Below are 23664 nucleotides of genomic sequence, written 5' to 3'. Positions count from 1 at the left end.
TATTTCTAAAGCATTTTAGTGTATTTAATATATACATGAGAATTGCATTCACTAGGTCAATTAGGAAGAGGCACACTCTCTGCCAGAGGCTTTTCCAGGTCCTCATATTTCCCCCAGGAAGCACCACATTACAGTAACTAGTTATTGAAAAGAAACAGCTTCATGTGGCCCAGCTGGGCTGACTGGAAAAAAAATAAAGAATTAGTTCATGGGTGAAAGTCTTTGCAAAATTTACAAGAATCTGACCTGCATATAAAATCACTGGAGCACAGCTTTGGGTTTCTTTAAACTGCAATGTGATTAAAACTTGAGCATTAAAATTAAATTAAGGCAAAGATATTTTCATATTCTTAACTTTTTAAAAAAATGAAATATGTCACGTACACCATGGTGACTATAGTTAATCATACTGTACTGTATTGCATATTTGAAAGTTGCTAAGAGAGTAGATCTTAAAAATTCTCATCATAAGAGAATTTTTCTCATCATAAGAAACCATGTGAGGTGATGGATGTTTACTAGATTTACTGTGATCATTGTGCATTATATACAAATAATATTGACTCGTGTTGTACACGTGAAACTAACATGTTATGTCAGCTACGTATTTTTTTAAAAGCCAAAAAGATTAAATAAAAAGGAAATATTCTGAACTTTATTTGAAGATCTGAAGGCTTCTTACACGGTTTTAGGTATTTCTTTTCCAGGAATGTCGTTTCAACTATCAAACCCACACCCGTCCCCACCCCAAAAAAGATATATTTTTAATTATAAAAGCAGTGTGTGTGTGTGTGTGTGTGTGTGTGTGTGTGTGTGTTTCTTTTAAAAATTAAAACAATGCAGAAATGTGTAACAGAAAAATTGAAAATGCCTCCCCTTGTATCTCATGCCTCAGACTACTAACATTAGATGTATTTCTTTCCAGGTATTGAAAACGTATTATTCTAGATCTACAATTTTTAAAAATTACATAAACACATGGAAAGATAATGTATGTATATATTTATGTATTTAAACACATAAAAGATACTGTTTAACATGCTCTCTAAATTCTACTGTAAATCGTGGATATAGTCTCATGTTACTATATAGACCTGCATTATTCTTTTATTGGCTTCAAGGTATTCTACAATATGGGTATACTATAATTTGACAAATCCCCTGACTGAGCATTTGGGTTATTTCAAATTTTTACAATTAGAAATAATACTGCAACGAACACCCCTATAAATACAGTTTTGCCTTCTTGTTCAATTTATCCTTAGATAAATTCCTTGACAGAGAAGTGCTGGGTCAAGGAGCACATAGAGTTATAATTTTAATACATGATGCCAGACTGTCTTACAGGGAGCACTTGTTTCCCTATGCCCTCCCTAGTCGCAAAATCATTACTCTTTTAAATCTTTCCAATCTGTTAATTGAAAAAAAATTCTTTGCTTTTAATGTACATTTATTTTTAGTGAGACTGGGCAGTTTTTCACATGTTTATTTTCTATTCGGTATTCTTCTGCCAACTGGCTCTTTCCCTTCTTCATCCCTTTTTCTAGGTATTTGTCTTTTCTTATTGAAAGTAGGAGAGCAAACACTTTCCCCTGGTTTGACATTTGCTTTTTAATAGTTTATGCTACTGACAAATAAAACCAGAAGAATTTATGAAACTACAAAATATATCCACTCCTTCCAAAACCCTAATGCAGTATATCAAACAGATAAGAATTTTGAGTAGATAAAAAAAAATAAAACTTTATGCTATTATTTGCAATACAGTATAAAATTGTTTATGTATTCAAATTGTCAATATTTTTTAGGATTTGGGAGATTTCCTATCATATGTTTTAAAAAAAGTAAGGAGGTAGCTTCTCAACCTCAATGGAACTTATCTCAGATAAAAACAAAGTAACCAAAAAGAATTATTTAAAACACAGAGACAATAACATAGCCCCTGTTAAAAAAATTACAATGTTTGAAATTCTATAGAAATATATCTTACCTACGATTCTAACTGAAAAACAGGACTCTACTGTACTCTCTTGAATAGCATCTATTTTCTTAGTAAAATGATAAATATATGCCTCAAAATGTAGAACGTAGAGTTTAAAAAAACATATCGCTATTCCTGGTCAGCGAAGGCTTGTTAAAAACAGGCTTCTTAAAAGGAGAAAGCCTTATTAAAATAGTGGCAATCACATTTCATACTTCATCCCCTTAAGAACTAAAAGCTCTTAATGAAATAATCTCTCTTTTAATCCTAAAAAGCTCTTTTTGCACACAGTTTAGAGCTTCTACTAGAACTGAAATGCACCAGACTTAGGGGCAAAGAGAGCTACTTTGGCCAGGAAATAAACTCTTGACTTTATTAGAAATCAGAAATCAACATAAATCTAATCAGGACACAAAGAAAACATCTTTCCCACTATTCACATAAGACCTTTTATTCCAAAAACTAGGAATACACAGTCACTAATATAAAACAACTTTTGGAACTTAAAAACAAAAGTCAACTAACCAATCCAAAAAATAAATCCTACAACTAACCTTCCCAATCCTCTAAAAAAAGCAGACTCAAAATACATTTCTTTTCTTCTGTTTTTTTAAGGTAGTAGCTCTGTGCTGTTCTATCTATCTCCTGACTACTTTGTATACAGATTATGAACCTATATCTGAACAATGATTGAATACTTCCTCTTTATCCTTGGAAAAACTTGCCTGTAATTTCCCAATTTGACCCAAACAATCTGCTTGTAATGTAGTTTCTTGCCAGCTTTACAGTCATTACAATTCCAGCAGCCTTCTGGCATTTCTATGCTCAGGCATTCGGGGTGGAAGGAAGCAGGGCACGATTCACAGCAGAGCAATCTTCCACCTTGAAACAAATAAACAGTCTTAATAACTGAGAAAAGAGGAAAGAGAAAAAGAAAAAGCAGAAAGTTATCTTTTAAGTGCATTAAATTTTATTCAAATTGGGGGAAAATAACAAAGGGACTGAGTCATATCTATGGTGATGGATTAAAATAGAAAGCAAAGGAACAGATTTAGCTACTTAGCTTTCCAGGGCTTTGGTGGCCAGAAACTTAGGGCTTTTGAGTAGTAAGAGAAACATTACCGTACTCTTTACCCCTCTAAAATGTGGGCTATTGAAGTTATCAGTTTAGCAGGCAGCTAACACTCTTTAACATATGACAAACAGATGCAAGAAATCTTTAGACGGAGTAGATCTGAGAGCACATTTTCAAAGAAATACGTAGCACCTTACTTTCTTTTCTCCTTAAGAGAGCTAAGAAAGCAAGCAATGGTCATCTTTGTATTTTAATCCAGTGCCACAGTTAACTAAATCCCCTTATAAAAAATTTAGCAAGAGTGAAAATAGCCAATATGTTGATCAGTACTTTTTTCTTCCCATAAAATACAAAAAAGCAAAAGGATCCCATTTGCTCAAGTAGGTGATTACATTATCATTACCTTTTCAGTGAAGATAAAGTCAAACAGGCTATACAGCAGTGGTTTGCAAGTTTTTCATCACCAAGGATCCCCTTTCCTTCCTCATGGATCCATGTTTTCAAATATTTTATCAACAACAGCAACAACAACAAACAACAAAAACCCAAACCACTGCATTTTAAAAGTAACATTTTTCCTGTTTTTATTAACCAAAGAAATATAGAACTGCCAATCAGAGCTTCTGAATCTAATAACAAAACTAGTATTATCACACTGAATTGTTAAAATCATAGCCAAATATGAAGAAACTCATGCAGCCTTAGTTTGCATAAATGTGATTCTGTTAGATTTTGTAAACTATTAAGCATAGTTAAAAAATTTTGTTTACATAAGTCTTTTCTGACTTCATATTGAGAACCACTGCTTTATAGCATAAAACTAAGTAAATATCAGCGTAAAATGAGGTACCACACACAAGGAGGTCCCTCCAACTTCCCTAGCAAAATCCTGTCCTTTTAAATACACAAAATGACCTCTGAATTAAGACCAAAACAGGTGCAACAAACAAAACAAAATATTATTAAATGCAAAGAAATAAAAGAGATTTGAGGGGAGATTGGGTATTTCTAATAGGTATTTCCACAAGTGACAGAGAAGGATGTTAACCACTGAAGATGAAATATAATAAAGACTACAACAAAACAAAACAAAACAAAAACATCTTCCCATTGGAAAATCAGGTCTATAACCCACAAGTGTACTGAGATTTAAAGTCTCATAAGCAAAAGGTTAGGAGCCCTTTGTACAACTTTATCAAATCACATGCTCCAACCTTTTGAGGGTTTGCTAATTTTCCAGAAAATCTTGTCTTCCTGTAGACTTTCAAACTTCTAACTGATTAACATAAAAACAAAACAAAAATCCATATACAATCAGTGATGAATTAAATTACTATATTTCCTCTGCTTAAAAGCTTTCACTTCAATCACTGGGATTTTTCTCTTTTGTCTGCAAATCTCTATATGGATCAATGGTTCCAAGTCTCCAACCTAGAAATTAGCTGCCCAAGTGCTCTTAGCCTAGGTAGGGAGTTCTGTAAGTTTAAACTAAAATGAGAATTCATTTTTCCAACAGAAAGAAATGACCAATAGGGAGAGCAGTCTTTGCAAACAGCTTTAGAGGACATGTGTATGTTAGAGCTGATATGGCAAAATCAGGCTGGCTGTTTTTAACATTATAGAATAGTCCTTAATTTTAAGTCTTATTTCAGAGGAAATACAGACCAAGAATCATCAATGAAAATCATGATTTTTTGGACAAAAAATACACAAGGGAAATAGAAAAATAAAAATATGAACAATCCACCTTGGTGCTATGCAAGAAAACTGCTTTAGGATGCAAAAGAAGTAAGATATGGTTCAAGCTAAGCAAACAGAGGGCTCAAAATAATTTCAATTTATGTCAAGATCAATACTGAGTACTGAAAACAAAGTAAGCAACAATTGAATTAATCTAATTTTATAAAGGCGCCAGCAGGAAAATATGGCATTTCCTAAAATGCCTCAGGTAATCTAGTTTTATTGAATTACAGAGTTAGACCTATATCCATCTTTGTTTTAGCAGTAGGTGGTGTCACCAGTAAGGGGACATACTATGGCTTCAGTGAAAACAAAAAACCCAATACTCTCTCCAACGTTCTTCTCTATAGGTTCTAATCAGCTTGCTTAGTTATACTTTCTTTTAGTCATGGGTTGCCACTTCAGAATTCTGACAAAGAGCAAAGATACATCAAGCAGGCAACACAAAGAATGGGGGGGAGGGGGGAAAGCCCATTTCAAATATACCCAGTATGTTAGGCGTGAATTAAATTTTCTTTAAAGAATCTGAACCTGGCCCCCAGATCATAGTGGGAATGTATACAGTAAAAGGCCATCATCATTTGCCACGTTACTCCCCAAGTAATACATTATTGTTAAACCACTTTTTCCCTTTATTACAAGTAGGCTATGTAAAGCTAAACACAAGATAAGATGTTCTTCCATAGATTAAGTTAACTGGGAGAATATAAATATACATTTATCTCTTGGGTCTCTGGGGATAAATTATCCATAAGCGATTCTTCAGTTCAGATGGGCTGCCTTACAATATTCAGGATTTGGGGCATCTTCCCCAGGGGCCCACCAATGTCTCTCTCATAAAAGAAGGGCAACCAGTTTCCATAGCATCTTAACAAAAACACTTAAGAAACAAAATGATAGAATGTATTCTAAAATCAAATCTTTAAGTATCAGTATCTTGGTTTCCCTCTATTTAATAACTTATCTCGACAGTTAGTAACAAATTATGTCTATTCTATTCTAACATGAATGGTAGTTCTATATCAGGCAAAAGAGAAAGAGCTCTTAGAATATTCCTCTATATTAGGCAAAAATCCTAGTCTTTCAATTTTAATAACCCATAGATATGTGGTATGTGTGAAAATTTATTCAAGGAGAAGAGTAAAAATTTGTAATAAATGGAATTATTTTAAGCCCTTTTTAATAATTTGCAGCCATATGAAGACACAGTCACAACCACCAAGGTAGAATTTACCAAAAGCAACAGATGGTGTTTGACAGGCAGACATTTCCCCCCTTCATTTAAAAAGAAAAAAATAGGAAATGCAAAAATAAAAGCAAGAGATAAACTATTTTGATTATTACCTTTCTCACATTTCTTTTTGGAAGCTGACGAAGAAGGAATCATAGGTAATTTCATCAACTCTGCACGATTTGATTCATTCAGTAGGTAGTGGGACTTATAGGCATATGAACTGAACATGGGGTCTGAATGGTCCTGAACTATCAGCCCTATACGAAACAAACAGAAAGAGATGAGCTGCAATGAAACTACCCATGATTCCGTAGGAAAAAAAATAAACCAACACCTATTATATAGCTGTGCTTAAAGTTGGGGGTGGGGGGAAGAGTATGAAGAAAAAGAAAGAGCTGACAGAAAAGTTTTTATATAGTTATTATAGGGAGTTTAAGCTACTCAATGCTTTATCCCTATATAGAAACCTATATACCCAGAAGGAAATTTAAATTAATTTGAAGATGTAAACTGCATTTGACATCATACTGAAAATGCCCTATGGAAAACAAGGCTACATCCTTTAATATTTAGAAGTACTATGATGACAACCCAGAAAACAAAATAATGTATCACTTAATTGTTAGAAATAAGATTTACATAACATAGTAGAGACCCTGATCTACCTTCAATGTATGAAGTAGCGCTTAAAGGCAGAATTTAGTCTCTCCTCTTCCCTATTCATATCTTGATATACTCAAAATAGATTCTTTCTCTGCCAGATAATGAAACTTTTTTCTACCAAGATGATACATGATTTTAAAGGGGCCACAATTTGTTGAACTTTACTGAGGCAATGCAAACCATTTAAATTTCTTTGCCATTATATAAAGTGATTACCAACTTAAGGGTTCATAAAAAGTCCTTTGGATCTACCAATATAGCTATTCTATTTGGAGGAAAACATTAAGATGTGCTATAATTCACCTGTGACATCTACTTCTCCTCTCCTTCCCATCCCCCATCCCCTAGTTAAATTCATAATAGGCTATAGGCCACTCCCAAAACTAGGGAACTGCGAGACCAGGGAAAACTTCTCTATTTGGTTACTGGTCAGCTTATAATGATCTAGAATTTTACAATACAAATCATGACAGCAGTTTCATAGAGATCATTTTGAAAAGAGGAAGAGCTGTATTTTTAAAGGGGTAACCATGTACTTTTTTCTGTGAATGTTATCTTCATTTGGTGCTACCCTACTGAGACAGATTCAAGAAATATCTCTGATCCAGATGAAAGAATGGAACTTGAAGTTGCTAATTGGTAATAGCACAAGAATCTTCAAATAAAAGTTATATAATGTCGAATGAATTTCATATATTTAATAGAAGCGGTATAGTGTAAAAAACATGGATTTTGAAATAAGAAAAGATTAGGTACAAATGCTGGTCTTTTATTTAAGAACTTTGTACCCTCCAGATAAATCATTTAATCTGGGCTTCAGTGCTCTCATCATATGAAACGGGAAAATAACTTCTTAGTGTAATTGTGGCAATTCATTCCGATAGTGTCTGGTAGAGAGAGTTTGATTTACAGATACAAAATAAATTGCTATTATTATTATTAAAATGAAAAAAAACACCCCAAAACCCTAATGTAACTTCTCTATTTAAAATTACCATTACAAAGAAAGGCATAGAATGTTAAGTAATTTTTATTTTATACCACCCTGCAAATGAAAGGAAATACTAAAGAACATATACTACAGTGAAATATGACTGAACATTTCCTACGGCACCACAAGGAGGGCAAGGGAGGAGCAATGTTTCCCTAAATCTTGAAATATTTCTAAAAATATTTCTGGTCCTTAAGAATTAGCTGAATGACCTGGTACGGTGTCAGATGGCTGCTGGACTTATCACAGTGATCACTTCTTTAGGTATATAAATGTTGAATAACTATGGTGTATACCTGAAACTAACGTAATGTTGTATGTTAGCTATATTTTAAATAAAAATCTTTAAAAAAAGGAATTGTAATAGCTTAATGATTTTTAACAACCAAGAACTAAGACAAATTCCTCTATGAGGAGAGAAAAACTATATGGGGCAAGAAACAAAACAAAACAAGCTTAAGTTTCGTAATACCAAAACATAAGTGATTAAAGTATTCCTTCTCATGTGCAGATTTATTACAATTAGGGCTCTAAGAAAAATAAAAGATACTTCTATAAATACTGGTAAGAGAACACATTATTTACTTCTGAAAAACTGAAGTCTTCCCAAATCCCAACATCTGATCTATTTAGAATAAGTTTCTATAGAATGCTGGAAAGGAAAGTGAAAGCTTCTGTTTACTAGACAGAGTTTCAGTTAAATTATTTGGGAATTGTATAATCTTGCTTAAATAAGCATTTAAATACAGTACATCTTTAGAATAATTGCCAAATGGATAAGATGCAAATACAGATTCTGTTGTTAAAACATGGGTTTTCCCTTCATTTTCATTATCTCAAGCTTTTATTCAATACATATAAATTAAACTTAACAAAATGGCTTGAGTTTCTAAAAAATAGGTTCCTTAACAATGGGCCATTTTCTACCTGTCTAAATTAAAAATACCTGTTTTAAAAGTCTCCCAATTATTGAATGAAATAGAGCAAAAGAAAATATTGGTCAATATACTAAAGGTACTTGATTCAGAATGTACTCCAAAGTAAGGCAACATGCGAGTTATAAACTTGGTATTTACAATGCTGGCTCAGTTATATGTGTGTGCACGTGAGAGCGCACACACACAGAGACGCACACACACACAGACACACACACACACACACACACCAGTAAAAGTAAGTGCCCAGAATGGTAGAAAAAGTACTTACAAAGCGATAGAAACTTTGTTATCACTTGCACTCATCTGTTTAAAAGTCTCTAAAGACAGACATTCAATTGATAATTCAGTATTTCCACCCTATCATTGCTTTCTTAGGGATGGGGAGACGAAAGAGACACTAGTGGTGATCTTTTATTTCTTTTGACAATTTGAATCCTTTCGGTTACCTGTTACAATTTGGCATAAAACCTTTCAGACCTACTTTTCCATGTATCAGCCATGTTTCACAGCACACTACAGTTGTATAATTGCTCTAGTAAAGAAGGACACAATACTTTCCTCTAAAGGCATACAGCCCCACATGCTTACAAAACTCTGGCAAACTCAAAGCAATAATACAAGGGACCCAGCTGGCTGCTACAGAAAGGACTACTGTTTATTTAATCTTTTATTGCCCACCTCCTCTAGTTATTTTTTTAACTAGAGATACAAAAGCAAAACAACTCCAGATCTAGCATGCTGTCTACATTCTATTAAAAAATACTTTATAGCACTTTCACCAAATTAAAAGAACTGTCTCCTAAAGAAAAAAACAAACAAAACAAAAACCTCATTTTCCGTCTACTCTAAATGTAATCGAATAGGCCTGATATGCCAGAGTCCTTTCACATATTTCATACTAAGGGAAATTTAGAAAACTTAGCATTTGTATTTTAAAACAAACAAACAAACAAACAAACAAAACTGCATCTGGGAATATTAGTTGGTTTCTAAAATACTGAAAATTATTTTATTATAATACAGCTGAGATATTCTGTAAAGTTGGATACTCTGTGTCATATTCAACTAAAGAAGTTCTATTTTATATTTATCGCAAACTCAAGTTTACTGATCCCCTCAGGGACCCAATAATGTTTTTAGTTGACCAATCTCTTGGCACACTTGACACCAACAGCTGGCAAGTAAGAGAGCCTACATTGCTGGCTCTGAACTAACACCACCACGTATGGTGCCGTGGCTGTATCCCATCAGGCGTTCCTCAATGCCAGACCAAAACACGATAAAATACAACATAACGATTAAAAGATAAATGTGTTCGTCTTGCCTTCCAAGTGAAATCTCAATTAGTTGCAAGCTCTGGATTAAAGAAATGACATGGGAAGAGTCTACTTAAAATAGAATTGTTTGCAGAAGGACACAGATTAATCTTTGGTGCTCCAAGTAGGAATATTAAGAACTTATCTGTAATTTGAAGTTATTAAAAAATGAAGACTTTAGCTTAATTTATGGAAGAATTAATATTCTAACAATTTGAATGTCTAATGTTATAAAAGAGACTTGTTACTGGAAATGTTAATCTCTCTTAGGGATATTACTGAAACTATTTTAATGGGGAAATATGCCAATGAACTCAGAAAGACATAAAAAGGATGGACACTCACCTCTTGCACAAACGAAACAAAAGCCCACATTTACAGCAGAGGACGAATTACTGCTCCGTTTGGAATGATTACTACAGATGAGAATGTAGGAGGACACAAATATGCTTCCGGCAGCAATGCAAGCGTCTCCAGAGTGATAGGCTACTGGACATCTCAAACATCTCATCATGCGACCTATTTAAAGACAAGTCAAAAGGGAATCTATATACTAAGATATCAGCTGGATATGTAAAATGAGATTTTTGGAGGTGAGCTCTTTTGGGTTCCCATGTAATGTTGGTTATAGTAAGATAAAAATGTTTTTCTCCATAGTTTGGTTCTGTTATTCCTATGCTATATGGCCCGTAATACAGTGCCCATCTAGAGAACAAAGAAAAATTTGTCTGCTCCAATGCTGGAGAGATGGTAGTCTCCAATATGGCACCTGTTTAAGAGATTTCCGAGGGTAATTTTGAACATACGGAATTTTCTTCTCATGGTCTGAATAAGAACCTAATCTTTACTTATCATGCTATCTCTTGTGGCTGAGCTCTTATATCTACAGATAAACAGAGAGAATGCTTGATATTCTTTATAATGATATGCTGATTATTTGCGACTGAGCTTAGAAAAAACTTTGTCCCCCTCCTTAGTTCTGTTTTACCTTTACTTGCTTTGTGGATATCTTTCTCCATAGAGCAGGCAGAGCAGCAGTGCTGGGGACAGCGGAATCCTTTTGATTCAAAAATGGCAGTGGGGAACTTGCGGACACAGGCTTCATGATAAAATTTACCACAAGCACCGACAGAGCAACGCTTCACATCTGTACCAGACACCTTACATGAAAAACATGGATGTTGTCCTGGAAAATTGATAAGGAACACAGATTAAATAAAATCTGATTAAAGCATATTCCTTTTAAATAGAAGCAGCTACTGGCATCTAAGAGCTACCCTCCCAAAAGAGATTCTATTATGTGTAAGATTTTAATACACAAAAAAAGGCATTGAAAATAAATGGTTAAATTAAAATACTACTTAACAAATTTTTCTAGAATTGATTTGCTATAATAATTGATAACAAATTTAGAGATACAGCATAAAAATAATTTAGAACTCCACTTCTTACTCTATACTAAAATTATTTCCATTAAAAACCCAGAACAGAATTTTTTAATACCTGAGAGCTGAGTGTGTCAAGGTCTTCCCGACACAGAACAAATGTAAAAAAAAAAACTACCACAGAAAAGATAGATTCCATTAATCACTTATAATTTCCATATGTACAGGGGTTAAGATGAAAACTCATGATCCTAATATAAAAATGCAGAAAATTACAGCTAGACATCTTATTCAAACTGTAGAAAATTAAGGACAAAGAAAAGATATTAAAATTACCCACAGAAAAAACAATTACCTTCAAAGAATCAACAGTAAGACTGAGAGCTGACTGAAAGAGAAAAATGGAAGCCAGAAAATAATGGATTGTTATCTTCAAAGGGCTAAAAGAAAATTGTTACCAAGCCAGAGTTCTATACATAGTGAAAGCACTCTTTAAGAATGAAGTGAAATCAATATACATTGGGGAGGATTAAGAAAACCAAAAGTTGGTTCTTTGAAAAAGATTAATAAAACTGATATCCCTGGTAAGAGTCACTAATTTAAGAAAGGGAGAAAAATCAGCAATACATATTAACAATACCAGAAATTAAAAATGATACATCACTACAAATCCTACAAAGTTAAAAAGATAATAAAATGGAGATCACTACATTTTTGCCAATAAATTTGAAAATTTAGTTGAATGGATTCCTAGAAACACAAAATTTACCAACACTGGCACAAAAATAGAAAATATAATTAGTTATATAAACTATTAAAGAAATTGAAACTATAATTAAAAAACTTCGAACAAAGAAAACTTTAAGCCCCTATGGCTCCACTGGTCAATCTGCCAAATATTTAAAGGAAGAAAGAGTGCCAATTAGAATAGAAAACAAAGAAGGAACAAGTAAAAGACAAACAGGTGTGGAAAAATACATGCAAAAAAGATGACAAAGGATTATGCTTTGTAACATAAGGAGTTCAAATATAGAGAAAATATATGCAACATATATAGCCAAGGTAACTAAACAAGACTTAAAAAGAACTATAAATCAATATAGAAATAAAACAGCCTAACAAAAAGTGGGCAAAGGGTATGGACAGACAATTTACAGAGAGCAGAAAGCCAATAAACAGGAAAAAATACTCAACTTCACTAGTAATCAGATAAATGCTAATTAAAACCAGAAGTAACATTTAAAAAACTCATCAAATAGGAAAAAACATTAAAAGTCTGATAATATCAATTATTGATCAAGGTATAGGGAAACAGGTAACTCTTACATACTGCTGGTAGGAGTTTAAATTGGAAGAAACTGACTTAGACATAAACGAGACAGTATCCATTTTTTAAAAAGTACATTCACTTTCTGTGACCTAGAAATTCTTCTTGTGAAAAAAGCAGGTCGTAGAACAATGGTAAAATTCATTTTTATTACAACACACACAAAAATGTTTCACACACACACACACACACACACACACACACACACACACAGAGGTTTACTGGGCTACACACCAAACTGATAACAATGGTTACTTCTGATGAGGGTTAGAATTAAGTAGGAGCCTAGGATTAAGAGTAGTGATCTAGGGGGACTGCAGCTTGAGCTATAATTATATTTTCATAACACTGTATTTATGCATTACTTGTGTAATTATATATAAATTTAAAATACTAACAAATAATAACACCTTTAACACTGCAATACATAAATGGACAAGACACATGAACAGATCATTCACAAGAGTCCATAAAGATACAGAAAAAAATGTTTAGTTGTAATCAAAGAACTGCAAATTATAACAATGTTTTTATTGTTTTGCTATTCTTTGAAAGTAATTATCCTTTCTGTGGGTAATTCTAATATTTTCTTTGTCCTTGATGTCTGAATGTCTAGTTGTAATTAATTTTCTTTATTATTAGGGTTGTGTTTTACATATGGAAATTATAAGTGATTATTTATTGGCCATTTGGATATCATTTTTTGGGAAGTGTTCAAGTCTTCTGCCCATTTTCCTTACAATGCTATAAAAAATCTGAAGGAAAAAATGGAAGGAACAGTTTTTTGTTTTGATGTTTTTATGGAAAATTAGATTTGATTTTGGAAGGACCTAACCTGTACAAATTGGTTGAATTATAGAAGTTCTTTAAAATTAGTACTTACAACTGTGACGTTCAAGTATTTGTGGGTTTTGTTTTTTATTTACTAGTTCTGTTGTAGAAATAAAACACAGTACAGCAGGGTTTTTGTTGTCCTGTTGCATATATATAATTTCAAATTATATTCATGTAGACATGAAAGCAATAGTATTGTTTTTGAATTAACTTTCAGAAATTTAAAATATTAAAAGAAAATTATTTTAAAGGTTAAGAGGTTTGACTTTCCAGCTTTGCCTAATGCATAAACTGACTGCTCTATGTAAAAATGAAATAGTTAAGGTTTCATTTGCAAATTGATCAAAATAAGTTTAACAGAAATGAAAATTGTTATAACTAGTGATACTGTTATACTAATAGAGAGCTGAACTATCAGACCCCTTTAAGATTTATGCTTAGAGATCTAGCATGTGAATGCTTCCAATGCCCTCTTCTCACTAGGACATGGTCTTCATTTAGATTAAGTACGTAATAAGTAAAACGGCAGGTTACACACTTTATTCGAAAGGGCAAATGAAAATGCTTTCTTTCCAGAAATCACATTTGTCTTAAATGATAGAAATAGGTAGTATAAGAACTTATTAGGCATGTATCTTGTAATATTTTTTATATGTAAAGTGCTTAACTTTTGATAAACAAAGTTTCCTAATTGACCTTAATAATGGTTTAAAGAATTTGTTTTCACTCCTAATATGTTGGAAGTGTACCAAATTGGTATTAAACTAATTTTCATGTAATAAATAAATCAAAAGCAATTTAAAAAAACAAGTAAAAAGTATAGTTGACCCTTAAACAACACAGGGGTTAGGGGTACTGACTCCCCACCCCGTGCAGTCAAAAATCCGCATCTAACTTTTGACCCCCCAAAAACTTAACTACTAATAGTCTACTGTTGACTGGAAGTCTTACCAATAACATAAACAGTCGGTTAACACATATTTTGTATGTTATATGCATTATTTACTGTATCCTTACAATAAAGTAAGCTAGAGAAAATAAAATGTTAAGAAAATCATAAAAGAAAATATGCCTCTAGTACTGCACTGTATTTATCGACACTGTAAGTTTGTCATCTGTTTGCAAGAGGAATTGTCTGTCAGTACCTACATCAATATTGCCTTAAATGATACAAAACACTGTAGATGTTATATTACTAACTCTAGACATCAAAAATGGAAAGATAATGTGAAAAATAAATTTGTATTTATTTACAGATGCAATGATTCATGCATTGATATAGAAGCAGCAGCAATGATTGCTTCATGGTAGCCTAGCATGGGTAATTGATACGCTTTACTTCATGGTTGTAAGGAAATTTCCCCCAAATTTTCCAATATACAGTATTTATTGGAAAAAATCCATGGACTCAAGCAGTTCAAACCTGTGTTGTTCAAGGGTGAACTATAATTGTATTTTAAATTGTGGTTAAAATATACATGAAATTTACCATTTTAACTATTTTTAAGTATACAGTTCAGTGACATTAAGAACATTCACATTAATTTACAACCATCACCACTATCCACTGCCATAATTTTTTCATCAGCCCATATTGAAACTCTGTACCCATTAAACAATAACTCCCCATTCCTCTCTCCTCACCCAACCCCTGGTAACAACTGTTCTACTTTACTGTCTCTATGAGTTTCATCCCTCTAGGTAACTCATGTAAGTGGAATCATATATTTGTCCTTGTGACTGGGTTATTTCACTCAGCATAACATCTTGAAGGCTCATCCACGTTGTATCATGTATCAGTATTTATTTCATTTCTTTTTAAAGCTGAATAATATTCCATTGTATATGTACATACCACATTTTATGTATCCATTCATCCATTGATGGACATTTGGGTTGTTTCAACCTTTCGACTACTGTGAATAATGCTGCAGTAAAGATGGGTGTACAAATACCTGTCTGAGTCCCTGCTTTCAATTCTTTTGGGTATCTATCAGAAGTGGAACTGCTGGATTACATAGTAATTCTATGTTTAATTTTTTTGAGGAACCGCCACACTGTTTTTCATAGCAGTTATACCATTTTACATTCCCACCAACAGTGCACAGTGTTCCAATTTCTCCATATCCTAGCCAATACTTGTTCTTTTTTTCATAATAGCTATTCTAATGGGTGTGAAGTGGCATTTAATTATAGTTTTAATTTGCATATGCCTGATTACTAATGATATTGAACATCTCTTCATGTGCTTATTGGCCATTTGTGTATCTTCTCTGGAGAAATGTCTATTCAAGTCCTTTGCCCAATTTTGAATTGAGTTGTTTATTTTTTGTTGAGTTGTAGGAATTCTTTATATATTTCGAATATTAATCCTTTGTACGATATGCTGTTTGCAAATATTTTCTCTCATTTTGTGGGCTGCTTTTTCACTCTGTTGATAGCGTCATTTAGGGTACACAGTTTTCAATTTGCCTTTCTTTTGTTGCCTTTGCTAGCATACCCAGGAAATCACTGCCAGATCCAATGTCATGAAGCTTTTCCCTGTTTTTTTCTAAGAGTTTTACAGTTTTAGCTCTTATGTTTGATCTCCGATCCATTTTGAATTGTTTTTGAGTATGGTATTAGGTAAGGGTCCAATTTCGGTTTTTTTCGCATGTCGATATCCAGTTTTCCCAGTACCATTTGTTGAAAAGACTATCCTTTACCCACTGAATGGTCTTTACACCCTTCTCAAGAAATCATTTAACCATATATGTGAATGTTTATTTCTGGACTCCCTATTCTATTCCATTGGTTTATATGTGTCTTTATGCAAGTATCGCACTGTAGCTTTAATTAATTACTGTAGCTTTGTATTAATTTTTGAAATCAGGGAAGTATGAGTCCTCCAACTTTGTTCTACTTAATTGTTTTTAAAGCAAATTTCCCTCTTAAATTTCTTAATAGATGTGTACCAAATTAGATTATATCTAACCTATGTTGGCAGAATCCTGCTGGATTTTAGAGTTAGGAGAAGCCTTAAAAGAGTGTTTTAATACTGAGCTACATGGTCCTTTCTATCAGTAGTCTAAATCAGAGATTGCAAACTTATGTGCTTCAAGGGGCACATAAATGACTAGAGCGACGGTTTTAGAAAAAGAGGAATGCTAGAGAATGTGAGGAACCAGGAGTACGTGCCTGACCCATGTTCACACATTCAAAACACATTTTGAGGGCCAAATAAAACAATGTGCAGATAATTTGACCCTGAGACTGCCAGTTGGCAAACTGTTCAAAAGTTTTACTAGAGTCTAAATGTGATGAATAAAACGGTATCTTATATAGGGAAAAATGTAAGTTATATGTTCAAAACAGCTTCTATAGCTTAATTTTTACATGTGTATGTATGAGAGAGAGTGTGTGTTAAAATATATGATACATGTTCTTCATCCTACCTAGTCAAGGGGTAGAAGGCAATGGGAAAGGGCAAGGATTCTGGGCTCAAGCTGCCTCCTGGGTTTAAATCCCATTTCAACATATGCTGTTTTTGTGACTTTGGGCAAGATACTAAACTAAATTCTCTAATCCTCATTTCCACCCTCTGTGAAATAAAAATAATAGTATGCTCCTCATTGTATTATGAGAACCAAATAAGATAATAGGAAAAAATGATTAGTACTAACAGCACCTGGCTTGTATTAAGTGTTCAGAAAACAATTACCATTCCAGTGGATTTCAGAGTATCTAAACGATTTTAGGAGGCATACTATCAAATAAAAAAGGATAAAATCAATATATGAGCATCCAAATAAAGAGGGGAAAGGAGCAGGAAAATAATAAAGTATCAAGAGTAGGATCAGCATATCATAAATACTTGCTATCCAGTGGACTCATACACAGTTCCTTCCTCATAGCAAAAACAAACAAAAAGCATACGAACATGGTTCATAGAAGCACTACCATGCTATCTCCAGTTGACTTTTCACTTGCCTTGTTACAGATTAAACAATTCTACTTCCTGCTTTCCATTATTTTAACTAGAATCATGGTTACATAGAGAAGAAATACAAACTTCCATATTTCTTTCTCTACAAATTATTTTGATAGGTGGTAGTCTATTTGGGGTAGGGTATAAGAAATAAATGGTGAATCCAAAACCCGCAGGTTTAAAAAACAATTTCCAGCAGCTCCATCTTTTCACTAAAAAAATACCATCACCATGGTTACAGTTTGTGATTGACACATTCGTCTATTAAAGTCAAGGACTTTAAACCAATTTATTGAGCATATAAATTTCAAAGCCATCTGAAAAATAATTCACTCTACAAATTTTGTATAGCTCTTTAGATACATCTCAATGATTTCATAGATTTTTATGAGTAAGGCAATGATAGGACGAAATTTGACAATATTGCTAACTACTCTTTTGATCCTAGGAAGCCTAATCACCGAATAGTCTTAATTTATTGAAATACCCGTGGGACAGGAAGTTAAGAGCTACGCAAAAGAAGTGAAAAAATTAGATATCATAGGAGATGCTGGCATTGCACATTCCTCTCTATCTATTTTTTGGTATCTATCAAAGTAAGTAAGCGTACCAGTTTTACATTCCATGCAGATGAACTTTCCATCAGGGAGTGATGTCAATCCCAGGCACTCCAGGTGAAAGTGTTTGCAGCACTCTCCCTCACAAGGAATCAGCGCATCACCAGAGCTTTCACATATCTAGAAAATGGCAAAAAGCAGTGGTTCTCAAACTTCAGCAGGCATCAGAATCACCAGAGGTCTGTTAAGACACAGATTAAGGGGTCCCTTTCCTAGAGTTTGATTCAGTAGGTCTGGGTGGGGCCCAAGAATTTGCATTTCCAACAAGTACCCTGCCAATCCTGCTGCTGCTGGTCCTTGGCCCGAACTGTGAGAACCACTGAATCAGATAACTACTTCTATATCCATATGGTATAAAGTTTAAGAGTCATATTTGATCTTTTACAAGTCCTCCTTTGGAATCTGCATACTCTAACTTTTCTTCACAGGGCAAAGGAGTTTTTTGAAAAAAGGGTACATATACATTAAAACTTAATACTAACTTAATTTTAAGAAAACATTTTTTCAATCAGTCATCTGCCATTTACTTCCAATTCATAATACAGTATCACAATGAAGACTGACATTTACATGTGAATAAGTATTCCAACTCAGAAAAGGGAAGAGCCAGAAATGGATTTTAGATCCGCAACTTTAAAGTAATATTGTAATTTAGAAAGATACTACCCTCTCCAACCAGGGGTAAGTATATTATTGGCAGAATATGATAGTAATTGCTTCAAGCTATAGGTCATTTGCTTACCTGACACACAGTGTCCTTCTTATTCATTCCAAAGCCTCTTCTTGACAAACTTGAATCCACAGACTGAACATCAGAAACGTCTGCATCTGCAGTAGCTGAAGGGCTATCTACTTGCTTTCCAAAGCCTACCTACACGGAAAACATAGCACATTTTTAAGAAAAACAAAACAAAAACTTCCTCAAAGTTAAGTGCTATGAAAACCCTAGTAAGAGTTGTTTAAATAAACTTTGATACATTTTTTTTTCTTTCTTTCTATACCACCTGGATACCATATGTCTGGTGTTTTGAGAGAAACCCCAGTTAAAATTAAAAAACATACTATGCTTCTCTTATGTAAGAGATCAGCAAAATTAAGACACTCATAGTTACAAAATAATCAAAATGATTTCTTTACTATGGATATTTTTTAAAATGCCCATTCTCCCCAAATAAGTCGGGCAAAGCAATATGTATGTTACTTGGTTTGGCAAAGCAAAAAAGAGCCCTGTTCTCAGACCCCTGAACATATTTACCTGTAGGTCACTCAGGCCTCTAGAATCGGAGTCAGATGTGTCTCTGTATGCTGAACTAGTCATTTCTACATCAGTTGAGGCGCGACTCCTTTTCTTTAGAGGTTTACAGGAATCTGAAATCTCGCTGGCACCTTAATACAATACACCGAAATTAATCCTAAAATAGTGCTTAAAGTTTGTTTTATTTTTGTGGGAGAATATTTCTTTCCCCAAACTCATTTGTAGTGTGAAAAAAGCACAGCTCTCTTTGTAACACTGAAGTCACGAGTCAAAAAACTTCGTAAGCTTCTGACCTTCCTGATAGTGATTTAATTTACAACCGCTCTATCAAAGCATTTAATTCAGTGCTCCTGCTCTAAAGGTATTTTCAGTCAACAGAGCCCAAGTTCGAACCTAAAAACCAATTCTATCAAAACTGTAGGATAGCTGATTTATTTGGAGCAATCCAAAAGAAACACTCGATTTGGAGGGGAAGACATAAAACCCAACACACTGTGCAGCTTACAAATATGGTTGCAGAGACATCTCCATCTTGTTTTTATTAGGGATGTGACAAATCTTTGATTTGTATTCGATTCGTACACGGATAGTGCCATTTTCCCCGGAATTTTGCAATTTAGTTGATTATTATCCCCCAAATAAATTTTGGATGTTCTTAATTGTTCAGAGATTTCCTTGGTGAAGTGTCATTTATTGTGACCATTAACAAGTGCTGCAGCACATCTACATATGTCATGCCATTTAGGAGGCACATTGCTGAGGGTTGTAAACAGACAATCAATGTTCAAGTGCAGCCAAATCACGAAGAGCTGGATGAGAGGCCTCTAAGTGGAATTTGCGGAATAAATATATATATATATATTTAGAAAAAAAAAAAGGCAGAGAATAGTGTGGAATTTTTTTTTAAAACTGTGTGTAATACAAATCCAGCCAAAACAATAGTGCAAAAAGTTACAAAGCAACAATCTCTTGGGCTAATGCAGTATAGGCTATACAGAAACAGCCACGATGAAATGTGCAGATCAGGCACAGTGAATACCAAGGAACCAAGGAGACGGTTAATATTTCAACCCACAGTTTGTGTTTTGGATTTTTCCCCCCAAATTTCCATACAACAGACAGACATCTAGACCAGCCCAGCAAGCTATGGTGGAAGTGTGCAGTCCAGAAGAGACCATGGAGACACAAGTCTCCTGAGGCCATGGAGATCCGCAACAGGCTGAGTGGGAGTAGCACTTGGTGTATAGCCATGTTCTGTGGTGGAGGATGTGGGTCTCTTTAGACTGCTCAGATTACTGGAACCTCGTTATCACATCCCATTCTACAAGTTTTTCACTGAATGTTTCCTTACATCTATAAATGAGGGTGCCTGCCCACGTTAACGCTGATTAAAAAACACAAGTACACAAATCTAGCTCCTTCATTGCTGGTGTATGGACCCAGAACACCACCACAAAATATTTCCTTGGCCTAAAAGATCACTGGATTAACAAGGAGTTTTAACAGAGGAACAGGAGTGCTGTACTGAGAGGCTTTCGAAGGGAAACACAGGTACCGCCATTTCCGATGAGTTTCTGAAAATGTTAGAAAAATGACAGACTGCCAAAGACAGCTGCCATGCTGTTCTCCATGATAACGGCACTAATATTAAAAAAAAATAAGAGCTTTTAATGATTGTAATGTATACAGTTTGGGCTGTTTGGCAAAACCCTGCAGATGTGCATTAATGATGCTTTATTTAAAAACAAAAAAACAAAAACAGTCCATGTTGAAATTGATCAGTGTAAGTTAAACGGTGGTTTTTAGGCTGGACCCATGATTTAAGCTGTACCCATCCAGCTCAGACCAAAAAAAAAAAAAAAAAAATCATTTGAATGTTAAAACAATTGTTCAGAGTCTTGAAGAAGAAACCAGGCAGGAAAATGCCAATAATGATGATTGGCAAAATCAAAATTGAAAACAAAGAAACTGTTTATCGAGCCGCCGAGAAAGAAATCTTGCATGGAGACTACAAGTCTGGAGTTTCTGGGATGAAATTGTACAGGAATCTCAGTCCACAGTTTCCTCAATCGCTGCGGAGACGGAGCTGTCACTGAATCTGACAGAGCCCTGCACTCCCCGGTCCGCCGACCCTGTGGAATGGTGGAAACACAACGCAATCAGGCCTCCTAATCTCGCAGCGATCGCGATGTCTTTTCTTGGAGCTCCGCCAAGCAGTGTTCCCTCCGAGAGGCTGTTCAGTTCTGCTGAGGATCTCCACGGAGACCATCGCTGCAGACTTCTCCCCGAGAATGCAGAGAGGCTGGTGTTTTGGTTTTTTTTTTTTAAATAAATAATGCAATTTGCCCAGAGTAAACTACAGGTATTAAATACAGTCTGAATGATCTCATCAAAAACGCACGAATCATGCTATGGAGTTTGTACTGTAGTCAAATTGCACACAGAAAATACAGATATAAGTTTAAGGTTTCTTAAACTTTGTGCATATCTCAAATAGACTTGCATAAGGTCATCTAATAATGGCCATAAATATGCTATGAATCACTTTAATTTACGAAAAGATTTTACAGCACTGTAAAAATAAACGTGGAAAGATTTTTTTCAATCATGTTGTCTTGTCTGATTTGTCATAGTCCATGTTTGACAAACATTAACAGCTACTATTCGGTATTCAGTCGAATACCAAAAAAAGTGGATTCGTCACATCCCTAGTTTATAAACCAGTGAAACCCCAGAATTTATGGAGAAAAGTTGGAAACAGTACCAAGTCTATGTGGTGTTCTCCAATTTACTAAAACAAATGAGACTTTTCACATGGAGGTACAGAATAAGATCACTCTAAAAGTCACACAGACACACACACACACCACACACATACACCCCCCTCAGAGAATACTTAAATTTCACACAAATTATTGACTGAAGAGCAACAACAATGATTTACAGAGACAAACAAAAATACATGAGGTACAAATAATTCTTTAAAATTGGTTTTAATCAAGGAAATGCAAAGCAACATTATAGTGACTCACCTTTCTGTAATCCGGTCTTCACTGTAGCCTGAGGAACTGTTTCAACCTGTTTGGACAGAAAAATATGGCATTAACAAGGAGTTTTTTTCCACTTTTGATTAATAGAGGGAAAAAAATAATACTTCCATCAATCTAAGTAATGATGAGTGAATTAATGTATCTGAATCTGAACTCAGTCCCATCTTCTGGGTAAAGTTCTCTGTCTCAAGGTCAGGGAAGGTTTAAATCCTAGCTGCCTGTGCTGAATACCAGGTGACAACGCACAGCCACATGCTTGCTAGCAAACTTTTCCCACCATTCCCTTGGTAGATGAAGATTACTTTCCTCAGTGTCTGGGAGGCAAGAGAGGGGTTGTTTCTGCAACCAGCCCCGATGTTGCTATAAAACCCCTCCCGCCCCAAAGACGTTAGGATAAATTTTTACTTACTATGATACTCAGGTTAATGTAACTCACGCCACTTTAAGACCCTTCCGCGCCTGCACTCACAGCTAAGTTGCTGGGAATCAGGACCCTCTCTGTAGAGAGTGCTACAGGGCTCCATACAGCTGGAAGCTCAATACTTTTGCTGCTAGTACAAACTTAGTAAGTTTGTGATATTGCAAAAGCACTTTCTTGAGTGTCTTATGAACAGTGTCTTGATCCTACATTAGGAGAGCGAGATCAGAAGTTATTCTGCCAATGTATATGTAAAACACGTGGTAATTTGAGGATTAACCATTGGAATTAAAGAAAGGATGCTGTTTGGAGGAGTTCCTGTTTAAGCTATGAACTGAATTTTATGTTTCTTTAAGATGTGGTGAAATATGCATGTTCAAACACATTTTGTAAATATTTAAGGATTGTTCTAAGCTTTTTAAAAAAAATTTTATTTTTTTTACAACAGGTAAAAAAACATACAACAGAAGCGCTTTTATAAGATACAATTAGTAATACAAATATAAAATCTTCTAAACAATCACTGGTATTGTTCTACTACTAACTATAACACAGTGGCATTAACAATTTGTCCCATTTTTGTACTCATTCTGCTTATTAATTTTAAACTGACTGGTCACAGACTGAATTTGGGAATCAGCTGGCAAAATCACAACTTAATTTGGGTGATGAATACTGTAGACTTGCAAGACCTGAGAAAGATTTTTTGGAATATAATTTCCTAAGTATGAAAGTTAATTATGATAAATGAATGACAAATTAGTATATTATCTAAATTTTACTTAAATATTTCTGGGAAAATTGTTTCACATGCTTGATGATACCATAGAGCACCAACAAAGTCATCTTTTAAGTTTTGTAAGTTTAAAATTA

The 23664-nt window shown here is 34.3% G+C and overlaps 1 protein-coding gene across 11 annotated transcripts in view; it reads right to left on the bottom strand.

Moving 5' to 3' along the window:
* Window positions 1-23664, bottom strand: part of NSD3 (nuclear receptor binding SET domain protein 3) — a 106778-nt gene that overhangs the window by 21600 nt on the left and 61514 nt on the right. For 7 of the 11 annotated variants that reach the window (XM_074329633.1, XM_074329632.1, XM_074329631.1 and 4 more), the window contains 8 exons: window positions 22356-22401; window positions 19324-19454; window positions 18811-18939; window positions 18062-18188; window positions 10927-11124; window positions 10284-10457; window positions 6141-6287; window positions 2707-2890 (listed from right to left, as the gene is read on the bottom strand). In XM_074329633.1, coding sequence (XP_074185734.1) covers window positions 2707-2890; window positions 6141-6287; window positions 10284-10457; window positions 10927-11124; window positions 18062-18188; window positions 18811-18939; window positions 19324-19454; window positions 22356-22401 — 1136 coding nt within the window. Of the gene's footprint in view, window positions 1-2706; window positions 2891-6140; window positions 6288-10283; window positions 10458-10926; window positions 11125-18061; window positions 18189-18810; window positions 18940-19323; window positions 19455-20209; window positions 21456-22355; window positions 22402-23664 lie in introns of those variants that run through there. The other 4 variants (XM_019748081.2, XM_019748084.2, XM_019748085.2 and 1 more) reach the window with 3 other exon arrangements.

This window comes from Rhinolophus sinicus, linkage group LG04, assembly GCF_036562045.2.
Source record: "Rhinolophus sinicus isolate RSC01 linkage group LG04, ASM3656204v1, whole genome shotgun sequence".
NCBI lineage: Eukaryota > Metazoa > Chordata > Mammalia > Chiroptera > Rhinolophidae > Rhinolophus > Rhinolophus sinicus.
The sequence above is the reverse complement of the archived record's forward strand: the minus strand, read 5'-3'. Positions and strand labels throughout refer to the sequence as shown.